At 40.5% G+C, this 12,314-nt stretch overlaps 1 protein-coding gene across 1 annotated transcript in view; it reads left to right on the top strand.

Moving 5' to 3' along the window:
• C7H10orf67 (chromosome 7 C10orf67 homolog) overlaps positions 1-12,314 on the top strand; it is a 152,697-nt gene that overhangs the window by 66,838 nt on the left and 73,545 nt on the right. Inside the window, exon 8 of the mRNA XM_046013431.1 lies at positions 5,481-5,546. Coding sequence (XP_045869387.1) covers positions 5,481-5,546 — 66 coding nt within the window. The remainder of the gene's footprint in view (positions 1-5,480; positions 5,547-12,314) is intronic.

The following is a 12,314-nucleotide window of genomic DNA, read 5'->3' as shown; positions in this document are numbered from 1 at the left end:
CTGTGAGGAGCACAAGAAATTAAAGCAAAAAATCTGACTAGGAAACCACCAATTAGAAGGAAACATACCCCTTCGAATGATGAGTTGTACCCTGTGTGAGCGTAAAGATTTCAGTTAAATATATCTTCAGCTTCCTTAGGTCCGCACCGGCCAGTGGTAGCCCCATGTGGCTAGTTGAACATATGAATTGTATCTGGTGCAACTGAAGAACTCAATTTTTAATGATATTTCATTTTAATTTTTTAATTTAAATTTAAAAACTGATCCTTGTTTCAGTTTATTAGAAAACCTTTATGTATATTTTTAAAAACTTGGTATGTGAATCTGCTTTTTCTTCTGTAAATGTTATGCAATCTAAATACAGATCAGGTATTTCCGATGAAATTTTAGCCCCCACATTGAGATATGCTGTATGTGAAAGTACAAACGGGGTTTCAAAGACTTTGTTTAAGTGAAATATCTCAGCAATGCTTTTTAATATTGATTATTACACATTGAGATGATAATATTTTGAATGAGTATTTGGATAAAAATATATTATTAAAATTAACTTCTCATATTTCTCTTACCTTTTTTAACAAGGCTACTATAAAATTCAAAATATATGCATATATATGTATATATATATATATCTTATACCATATTTTTAATTCACAACTCTCTTCTAGACAAATATAGCAGATTCCTAGCCTGTTTGATCATTTTTTTTAGATCCTTTCTCTTTTCTTTTTTTCTTTATATGGACTGGACCACCACAGAAACATTGAATACAGGCACAATTTGGTATTGAGTAGAAAGACTCTAGAACCTTGGTTTTCTTTTCCATTTCTACCACTGTGGTCCCTTGGGCCAGTGCCTTATCCTTCTTCCTGTCTCTCACAGGCTTACTGTGAGGGTAGAATGAGATAATGTGCGTCCAACTGCTTTGCCAATTGGAAAGCACGTCAGGAGTTGTTGAACAAACGAGAGCTGATATTTACTGGTTTGGTTTCCAATATCCGCCACTAAATCAATTAATTCAGTAATGTTTATTAAATGCCTTTTAGTGCCAGGCATTAAGCTACTGCCGAGATACAAAAACGACACACACACACACACACACACACACACACACAGTCCTGCTGTAGAGCAGGTTAAATCTAGAGCGAGAGACAAAAATCCTAGGGCTGTGTGATGTGGACTGTAATGGAAATATGTACATAGAGAAAAGATGTCTAGCTTTACCTGGAAGGTTCTAGAAAGGCTTCACACACAGTTCCACATCTATTTCGCACTCCTTCATGGAGCTCATCTTTCCAGGTAGGTAGCAGGGTGGAAGTGCTGGGTTCAGAGAGTGAATGCATGAGTGTGAGATGTGTTTGTGGGCTCTTTTGTGATTTGATATGGCTAAAGTACGAGGTAGGAATCCAGTGAGCTATATATGAACATTTATGTTGGGGCAGGAAGATGGGGGAGGAGTGAGCAGCTCAGAAGCCCCTGGATAAGACACACGTTGTCTTGTTTAGCCCTGGATTCAGTGAAAACCAAGTTGAAAATGGCCTGAAGCTGGTTAAGCTGATCTCTTGCCACCCGCCAGGGCTTAAAGCACTGTCTATGATGATATTCAGTAACTTTCATGTTTAAGTTCCAATAATCTAATAACAGCTGAATCTGTATTCCAGCTGTGGTCATAATACGAATCCTTCTGGGAGGGAGTCAGCCAGAAGTCAGAGATGACAGCCCGGGGTGTGGTCAGCATCAGCAGGCAGGGCAGTATAGACTGAGGACAGATTGCTCTGCGCCACGTGGGGAAGCCCAGCATGGATTGTAAGGAGGGTTGGAGGAAGGAGTCTGAGCTGACCCCCAGAAGAGCGGTTCTAATAAGCCAGGAAAGGGACATGGGAGGTGGGAATGGTCAGAAACATGCAGAAGGGAAGTAGTGCACGTGACTGGCTACAGCTGAGGGTATGTGAGAGTCAGCGGTGGCAAGAAGCAGGGCTCATGACAGGGATTGTTAATCATGCCAAGGGATTTGCATTGCCTTCTGAGGCCATTGGGGACCTTTAAACGTTGGGGAAGGATTGGATTCATGTCTCTCAGAAAGAAAATGAGTGGGAGGAAGGAAAATCTGGAGCCAGAGAGACCGGTTAAGAGGTTACTTGGCGGCGGGGGGGGGGGGGGGGGGGGCGCCTGAGTGGCTCAGTGGGTTAAGCCTCTGCCTTCAGCTCAGGTCATGATCTCAGGGTCCTGGGATCGAGCCCCGCATCGGGCTCTCTGCTCAGCAGGGAGCCTGCTTCCCCCTCTCTCTGCCTGCCTCTCTGCTTACTTGTGATCTCTGTCTGTCAAATAAATAAGTAAATAAAATCTTAAAAAAAAAAGAGAGGTTACTTGGGTAAACCAGGGAAAGTATAATCTGAAACAGAAAGAGGACAGTGACCCTGGGGATGACTGGGAAGGATGAATTCCAGGGCTGTTTAGGCAGTAAACGCTAAGGTCATTGATACGGTTGAAGGCAGGAGAGGTAAAAGAGAAGAAAGGGCTGGTGAGCATTTGAATGAAGATGAGAACAGGCAATGGGGAAAGCCAGAGAGGGGACATCCTGGAAGCAAAGCAAGGGAGAATTTCCTTTGCACTGTGTCCTGCCACCAGCCATGCTAAAGGCTCAAAAGATAAGATTAGGCAATTAGTCTGGCAACACAGTGACCCCCGTGATATTAATGAGAGTAATTTTCCTGAAAGTGTGGGAGCAGGTGAGAAGCTGGGTGAATGCAGCAGTGGAGACAGAGAGCGTGGGCGGCTCTCTAGAAGTTGGGCTGTGGGGGGTCAGGGAGAAGTGGGGGAGTAGTTGGAGAGGGACGTGAGGCTGAGGGAGGAATTTTTTTAAAGAAGAAACTAGAATACTTTTAAATGATGCCAATGGAAAGAAGAACGAGAGTGGAGTCACAGAGCAGAAGAGGTCACTGAGAAGAGTGATCTAAGAGGCAGGAAGGATTGGGGTTGTTGGGCTTTGATACCCATTGAAAATTTGGTGACATGGCTTTTCAGACCAAGGTATGATGACTCAAACAGAATCTTTTCCTTTCCTTCTACCTCATTCCATTATTTCCCCTAACCCTGCCATTGACCCTCCCACCTTATCAACTATACTGCTGTGTTCCTTCAGAGGCTCCTGTCTAGCCAGTCCCCACTGTTCTCCAGCCCTGCTCCCATGGAGATGGGTCAATCCTTACCTGCTGGTGGCATTTCCGAGTGCATGTTTTAACCCAGAGTGGCTGCACCCTCTCTCTGTCTATCATTTTACTTGGATCTAATTAACACCCTTTCCTACTATTCCCTACAGCTCTTCTAATCTTACCACTACTTTTCTCAGTTTCCATATTCCATCCTCCACATTACTTTCCAAGTCACAGAAAACATGGCAAACACTTGGATTTTTTTTTCCCCTCCTGCGTTCTCTTCCTCTGTGGCTTATCTTACCTAGCCTTCCCTTTACTTGTTTTGATCCAAACAGGATCATTCTTCTTTGCCCTGACTCATCCTTCCATCTATTCCCTGAATCATCTCTTCCTTCTCTTCTGGAACTTTCTTCATCAACCCCTTTCACTCTTATGCCTTTTAAAATTTCCCTCTAGCCTAAGACATGGTGAAACCATCATCTTGGTGCTATCCATTGACCTTAATCACTCCTAACCCATTGCCATTTACTGTACTTCAAGTACTATTTAAAAGAAATCTGTGTTTACTAGTCCCCTTTTCACTCCCCCGATGCTAGTTTTTCCTGTGGATAAGGTCACAGTGAGATTCATATTGCCTTTGATCCTTCTTAGATTTTTTCCTTCCTGAATTATCTGCCATATATGACAGGACTATTGGCTCTGTGATAGACTCTTCTGCAGCAATGTTCACTTCTGATTCGTCACACGTTTCTTCATTCCTTCCTAAGCAATATCTGTCAGTGGCTTCTTCTCCTCCATTTTCCACTTGAATGCCATTCTTGGGAACTCTGTTTATCCTTGGTCTTCCTCATTTTCTCTCTAGCTGACATCAGCCTCTCCCATAACTGGCACGCTTACTTACCAGTGACTTCCAAACTTCCTCTCCTGCTTCATGATTACACTGAACACCCCTCTCTAGTTTCAACTGTTTTCATCTTTAATTTCAATGTTACACGCACTTCGACAGTCCCCATCCATGTCCTATGGTAATTAGAAGTTCCCTCTGTGGCCCTGCGTACCTGGGACTTTTTGCTCTCTTAAGGTCGGCAACGGTCTTGTTTCTATTCTTGGTCATCAGACTTAAAAAATGTTTGCTGAAAAAATGCTTTACACATGCATCAAACTCACTGTCAAAACTTGAACTCATTACACCTTGAATCTGGATTCTGCTGTGTTCCCCCACTTAAATGAATGACTTTGCCATCAATCCCAAGAACGGGGTGAGAAATTGAGGGTCAATCTCTACTCTTTCCTTTCTACTTTATACCTGGTTGATCACTTGATCTGATTATAATGTGGTTGCTGGGATATGTGGATCTTTATGCTTTTTAACCACCTGAAAATATGACTTATTAACATATTTTCTTATGTATTATGGTCATTTTCCACATTGCTCTCCTGCCATACTGTAGGTGCTCCAGAGGGAAAATTCCGTTCTACTTCATTTCTGTACCTCTGTAGACGAACATAGACCTCCTGGCATCTAAAAGGTGTTCCATTCATGTGTATTAAATGAAGAATATATGAATTAATTGAGTGGATGTCAGAACCAAGGTTTGAAGTTTATCAGCGTATATAACTGACATACAATATATGTATATAACGTATCACTGACATATATTCATATACATATATGCACATATATATTATATAACTGATATATAATATATAATATATGATATATATCATTGATAGTACATGTCATGATATTTATCAGTTATATCAGTGCATATAATGTAATGTAATATAAATATACACAAATGGCAAATAATCTTTGAAGATAGTGAGGCAAGTCATAGGAGTAGAGTATCCCTACCGTGTACGCTCTTTGATGGCTGTTTTCCGCTGGCATGAAGAGAATCTGATGTGCACAGAAATAGAACACAAAAATCTAAAATAAAAGAAATGGGTCCTATAAAGAAAAAGCAAAATTGCTTTTCTTGACAGATTCTACTTACTTTATTATATATCGATGCACGTTTTGTTGGGGTAGTGTGGGGAAGATTATAAATAAATTGACATTTCCTGTGTGTGTGTGTGTGTGTGTGTGCGCGTATATATATATATATATATATATAGCTTGCTTTTCTAGTAAAAATACAGTAATTATATCAAAATGGATTATTGTTACATGATAATCTACAGACATTTAAATTTTCTAAATCGTATTAGGATCCCCTTTTCTCCTGTTTAAAATCAAAATATGTGTTGCTAAATTCTACTGAGGAGGAATTTTAGGCGTTCTGTTCTTTCCTTTAATCAAAATGTAATATTCTTCTCTTTTAGCTGTTTGATGGTAGAGACAGATTACTATGTGAGCTTGATTATGAAAAAGCATTAGTTCAAGAAATGGTAAGGTGATTTACATTATTTCCTAATGAATTTGAGAGCAGGAATTCAATTTAATCATGGAACTTTATAAGCTTTATCTGTAAACTATGATTTCCCCTTGGTCAATCTAAGTGCATGCATAATTATAAACTTTTGAAATTGAAGCATAGTTGACACACGATGTTATATTAGTTTCAGTTGCACAACATAGTGATTCGGCGGATGATACCATACATTAAACTATGCTCACCATCGTAACTGTGGTTACCGTACGATGTTGTGATGATATTATTGACACTATTTCGCATGCTGTACTTTGCAACCCTGTGACTTATTTATTTTAAAACTGGAAGTTTGTACCTCTTCGTCCCCTTCACCTATTTCTATAAACATTTTTAAATGATCATTGTAAGACAACGGTTTGGTCAGTACAATGATAAACATAATAAGCTGCCACATAGATGAGTCTTCCAAAAGAAATCGTGTTACCATTTAAAGCACTGTCCAGAGTTTTTTGAGTTTTATAATGGTGATTAAAACACACACACACACACACACACACACAAACACACACACAAATAGGAGAGCCCACTATTTTGAAGGATTTGCTATTTTTAGTTACAAATTGCCATAAGTGACAACAAAAAAAGAGCCCAGCTAGATATTTTGGCATTCTGTGTTAGTCTCATAAGAAAACACTGCCTTTTTATGTTCTTTTAAGAGAACTTTCCAGACGGCTGCTCTTTTATTTTATCTGTTGACTACCCACCCCCCAGGCCCCGCCACCTCACCCCCCGCCCAGCTTATGGTGGTGTACTTTGGCTTTCAACTGGTCACCACTAGTACGTCTTTGTTACAGGAAACTGACTGTGTTTATTATAATCAAAAATAAAACACAGCTTGACTTGCGTTCCAAATGTGCTTGAAAAGAATATGATACTGTTTAGAAGAGAAAAGGTTGTTCATAGGAAGTCAACACCACTTCGGATATTGAAACGTTCCCTTTTTTACACTTTGTGCCAAGTCATGACTGTTTCCCTAACTCTGTTTTGTTATTCTCAGCACCATGTGTTTTGGGTTCCTTGTCATAGAAATTAATGCAAGACAATGCTCCAGGACGACAATAAAGCCTTCTATGAAACCAACTTGGGAATGCAGGCAAGGAGAAAAATTATGGTTAGCTGTTCACAGAAACCATGTGCTAAAAAATAACATTATTTTGAATTCTCTACTTTTAGATACCTGACCTATAAAAATCGCCTCCATTATTTGAGTATATAGTTGTTCGATTTCGTCTCTCCCCACCCCCTTCTGTCATTTCTCCGAAGTCTAGGAGTTGCTTCTCCGAACAAACTAAATGTGCACATTGTCATTAAAATTGAAAATGTTTTTAATGAATGGGAAGCGAATGTTATATTGTCCCTTTGTTAGCGACGTCAGAGAAATAAACCGACTCCCTTGAGTGCCGATACTGTGAACAGAACCCATAGTTCTACTTGGCCTCTTTATTTACACCGTAAGCTGTTAACTGTTAACTATTATTTTGCCCACGGGGGAACCAATCACATTTTATTTTGTTGTTTAGAAGCTTGTGGAGAACCTCCGCTTGTTGCTAAGCAGCAAGTCTTGCATCACAAACCGCGCCCCCTCCCTCCCGCTCTGCTGCACAGGAGCCTTGGGCACGCTCAGAATTGGTTTAGGAGATTGTGGTTTCCAAACAAGGAGTCTGCTTAAGGTTCTTCTCATGGCAGACCTTTGGGCCCAGCAGGTCACCATTTGGCGCCCCCTCCCGCCCACCAAGGCATTCTGTTGCTAACTCAGGAGGAGCCTGGCTCTGTGGCTGTCTTGGGTTTTCTTTGTTTCTTGCCATGGTACTTTTTTCCAGAAATGAAGGTTTCTGGACTGATGATTGCACCTAGATGGAGAAGTGGGAGACTAGGTAGAGTGGATGCAGTCATTTAATAGAAATTTACAACTTTCTCACGGAAGGGTTTTTGTTCATGCTTGTCTATTACTGTTCTCCTATGCAGTTTATTTTCTGGTCTCAGCAAGTGTAAGTAAGCCATGAAATTTGGAGTGATGCTATCCTGCGATTGGCTTGAGGGGAATAATTTTGTATCTTCCTGTGATTTCTATGTGTAGTGGCTTTCCTTTATCTGTTTTAAAAATTGAGATGTAATTGCCCAGAACATTGTATTGGCTCTAGGTGTACAACAAAATGATGTATGCGTATACTGTAAAGTGATCACCACAGAAAATCTAGTTAAGATCCCTCACCACACGTAGTTACAAAATTTGTTTTCATGTGATAAGAACGTCTAAGATTTGCTCTCTTAGCAATTTCTCAAATACACAATACAGTATTCTTAACTATAGTCACCATGTTGTGTATTATATTCCTAGGACATGTATTATGACGAGAAGTTTCTGTGTGGTGATCACCTTCACCCCTTTTGCCGACCTCACTCCACCTCCCACCCCTGGCAATCACCAATCTGTTCAGTTTTTAAGATTCCACATATGAGTGATCATATGGTATTTGTCTTCCTCTGATTTATTTTATTATAATGTCCTCAAGACCCAGCCATGTTGTTGCAAATCGCAGGATTTCCTTCTTTTTTATGGCCAAGTACTATTCCATTATAGATAAACCACATTTTCTCCATCCATTCATCTGTTAATGGACAGTTAGGTTGTTTCCTGCTGGCCATTGTGAATAACTGTTGCAGTGGCCTTGGGGGTGTAGATAGCTTTTTGAGATGGCGATTTTGCTTCCTTCAGATAAATGGTCAGAAGTAGAAAAGCTGGGTCATATGGTAATTCTATTTTTAATCTTTTTGAGGAAACTCCATACTGTTTTCCATTGGCTGAGCCAATTGACCTTCCTACCAGCAGGGCACAAGCACTCCCTTTTCTCCACATTTTTGCCCATCTGGTTATCTTTAGTGATAGCCATTCTGCCCAGCATGAGGCTATAGCTCATCAATGGTTTTGATTTGCATTTCCCTGATGATTAACAATGCTGAATAGCTTTACATGTACCTGTTGGCCATTTGAATATCTTCTTTGAAAAATGTCTACTTAGATCATCTGCCCATTTTTTAATTTTTAATTTTTTATTATTTATTTATTCATTTATTTATTTATTTTTAAAATTTTATTTATTTGTTTGACAGACAGATTACAAGTAGGCAGAGAGAGAGAGACGAGGAAGCAGGCTCCCTGCTGAGCCGGGAGACCGATGCGGGGCTTGATCCCAGGACGCTGGAATCATGACCTGAGCCGAAGGCAGAGGCTTTAACCCACTGAGCCACCCGGGTGCTCCTGCCCATTTTTTTAAAGATTTTGCTTATTTATTAGAAAGAGAGAGAGAGCATGCACACACATGCGCATATGCACATGAGTGCAGGGAGGGACAAACAGACTCTAGACTAAGCAGGAAGCTAGACATGGGGCTCCAACCCATGACCCCGAGATCATGACCTGAGCTGAAACCAGGAGTCAGACACTCAACCACCCAGTCACCGAGATGTCTCAATCATCTGCCGATTTTTAATTGGATTATTTAGTTTTTTTGTTTTTTTGGGTTTTTTTTGGCCATGGAGTTGCATGAGATCTCTATGTATTTTGAATATTAATCCCTTATCAGATATATGATTTCCAAATGTTTTCTACCATTCCATAAGTTGCTGTTTTGTTTTGTTGATTGTTTTGCTGTACAGAAGTTCTTGAATGTGATGTAGTCTCACTTGTTTATTTTTTATTTTGTTACTTGTGCATTAGGTGTCATTTCCAAAAAAATCACTGCTGAGCCCTATGTCAAGCAGCTTTTCTCTTATGTTTTCTTCAAGGAGTTTTATGGCTTCAGGCCTTATATTTAAGTCTGTAATTTATTTTGAGTTAATTTTTAAGAGTGACATAAGATAAGGGTCTAGTTTCATTCTTTGATATGTGAAGGTACAATTTTCCCAGCACCATTTATTGAAGAGACTGTCTTCTTTATTGAGTGTCCTTGGCTCCTTTGTCAAATATTAGTTGACTGTTTATTCATAGGTTTATTTTTGGACTCTTGACTGTTTCCTTTGGTCTATGTGTCTGTCTTTATGCTAGTACCCCTAGCTGTCTTTATGATAATATTGTTTTGGTTACTATAGCTTTATAATATAGTTTGAAATCATGAAGTGTGATGTCTCCGGATTTGTTCTTTCTCAGATTGCTTGGTTTTTTGTTTTTTTTTAGTTGTGGGTGGTCTTTTGTGGTTCCATATAAGTTTTAGAATTATTTTTTTCTACCTGGGTAAAAAGCACCTTCTGTAAAAAGTGGAATTTTAATAGGGATCGCATTGGCTTTGAGTAATACAGCCCTTTTAACAAGTTAATTCTTCCAGTCCATGAACATGAGATATCTTTCCATTTATTTATGTCTTCTTCAATTTCTTTCATCAGTGGCTTGTAGTTTTCAGTATACAGATCATACACCTCCTTGGTTTAAAAAAAAAAAAAAAGTGTCCTCATTAGAAAAGTACTATAACTGAACTCTTAATTTTAACTAATTTTTCATCTGTTTCATCCCAGTGTATTTGGCTTCTGGGGACAATCTAGACTTAAGATAGAAAGGAGCTACTAAGGTTGCAGTAACCCCTCATTCTGGGGGCACAGCACGGAGTTACAGCTGCAGTTGGCCTTGATCCCATAACTGGGTTCTCTGTTGCCCGAGTTCCCTTGGAGTCATGCCTCGGGTCTGTCTAGGCCTGTTTCAGGTAATGTGGCAGTGTTGGTCATTCAACTAACAAACCAGTACTTTGGTGACCCAGATATTTACTGTAATAAAATATATGACTGAATTTCTTTGCGTAGGCCTATGTATTTGATAAAATTTAGGTTATTATATCCCTTCTCATTACCACTGTTCTCCAATTTTAAATTTTGTTTTTTTTAGAGACAGAGAGAGAGTGTGTGTGCAGATGGGAGGAAGGGCAAGGGGAGAGGGAGAGAGAGATCTTAAGGAGGCTCCATGCCCAGCAGTGTGCCCCACAGGGGCTTGATCTCACAACCTTGAGATCATGACCTGAGCTGAAGTCGAGAGTCAGACGCCCAACTGACTGAGCCACCCAGGCTCCCCTCACAGGTACCATTACTGTTCTGATGTGTGTTCCACAGGTAGAATCTACAGTTTCCCAACTGTTGCTGCCATAGGATTGAGAACTACTTTGAAACCTGGGGAATGCTTTCAGTGATCTGTGGGAAACTGCATTTACATTATAGCTCCAGGAATCATGGCAATGAATGCAGACGAGCATGAGCACGACCTGAGTAGTGGCTCAAGGTGACTGCATCCCTATATACTTGGCAGACCACAGAGCATGTTCTACTATCCATGCAGTTCCTGTTTCACTGTCTGTAAGTTCCTGCCCACCAGTCAGGAAATGTGCTTGTTCCACGTAGTTCTGGACTTTTGGTAGCCCTGCTCAGCCTTCGTGATCTACTTCTAAGTCACAGAGCAGAGGGCAAACCTTGTGAAAGGAAAAGTTCCCTTGAGCCAATGTCACTCCAAATCCATCACAATGAAGCCTTCAGGCCCGTGCCACAATTCATCCCCAGTGAAATCAGCAGGCCCATTTGTCACATCTGTCCACTTATAATCAGGAGGTGTATTACCAGATGTCTCAGAGCACTGTTTCTTCTGTGTGCTTCCCTCTTCCTAAAGTGTCCTTCCTTGGCTACTTCTGGCTGGTCCTTCAGGTCAGAGGTCAGATAACAGAGGGGTTCCCTCTGACTCCCCTAGACCGGAGCAGCTGCCCACCCTCACACAGTCCCCCTCTCGTGGCTCTCCTCATGCTCTGTGCAGAGGGCCTGTTGACTGATCTGCTATTTCCCTCTGGTGAGCTCCTTGAAATCAGGAAGTGCATCCTGTTCACAGTTGTACCCCCAAAACCTACCATCGTGGCTGCCACAGAATAGGAACTCAAATATTTGTTATGAGCAAGTGAAGGAATGAGTTTTAAAAATGGTTAGTTGAAAATGACTTAACCCACACTATGGCATGAACTACATATAGTTTCATAAGCAGGTAATACTGTTAACACACATGAGACACAGCTACACAATACAGGGACTAACTACAGTGTAATCCCCAGGATTAATTGATAGGTCTTGTTCCAGTGGTTCTCAAACTTTCTGGTCTCCGGATCCCTTTCCACTCTTAAAAATTATTGAGGCCTCTAAGGAAATTTGGTTTAGATTGGTTTTATCAGCTAATAGTTACTGCCTGTGAAATTAAAACACAATCCAGTTATTTATTAGTTCATTTGAAAATAATAATAATCTCTTACATGCTAAAAATAAATAGCATATTGTCTATAAAAATATTTTCTAAAACAAAAAAGGTTTAGTAAGAGTGGCATTGCCTTACATTTTTGCAAACTTCTTGAATATGTCTGACTAGAAGACAGCTGGATCCTTATATCTGCCTCTGCGTTCATTCTATCAGGGTAAATATCACGGAGCCTCTGGAAAACTCCACTGTGTACTGGTGAGAACAAGAGAGTGAAAAAAGGTGATGATTATCTTTGTCATGTTAGGAAAATAATAATGACATTGCAAAAGCCCTAAAGAGGGGTGCCTGGGTGGCTCAGTGGGTTAAAGCCTCTGCCTTCAGCTCAGGTCATGATCCCAGGGTCCTGGGATCGAGCCCCACGTCGGGCTCTCTGCTCCACAGGGAGCCTGCTTCCTCCTCTCTCTCTGCCTGCCTCTCTGCCTAGTTGTGATTTCTCTCTGTCAAATAAATAAA

This window comes from Meles meles, chromosome 7 (assembly GCF_922984935.1).
Source record: "Meles meles chromosome 7, mMelMel3.1 paternal haplotype, whole genome shotgun sequence".
NCBI classification, from domain to species: domain Eukaryota; kingdom Metazoa; phylum Chordata; class Mammalia; order Carnivora; family Mustelidae; genus Meles; species Meles meles.
The sequence above is the reverse complement of the archived record's forward strand: the minus strand, read 5'-3'. Positions and strand labels throughout refer to the sequence as shown.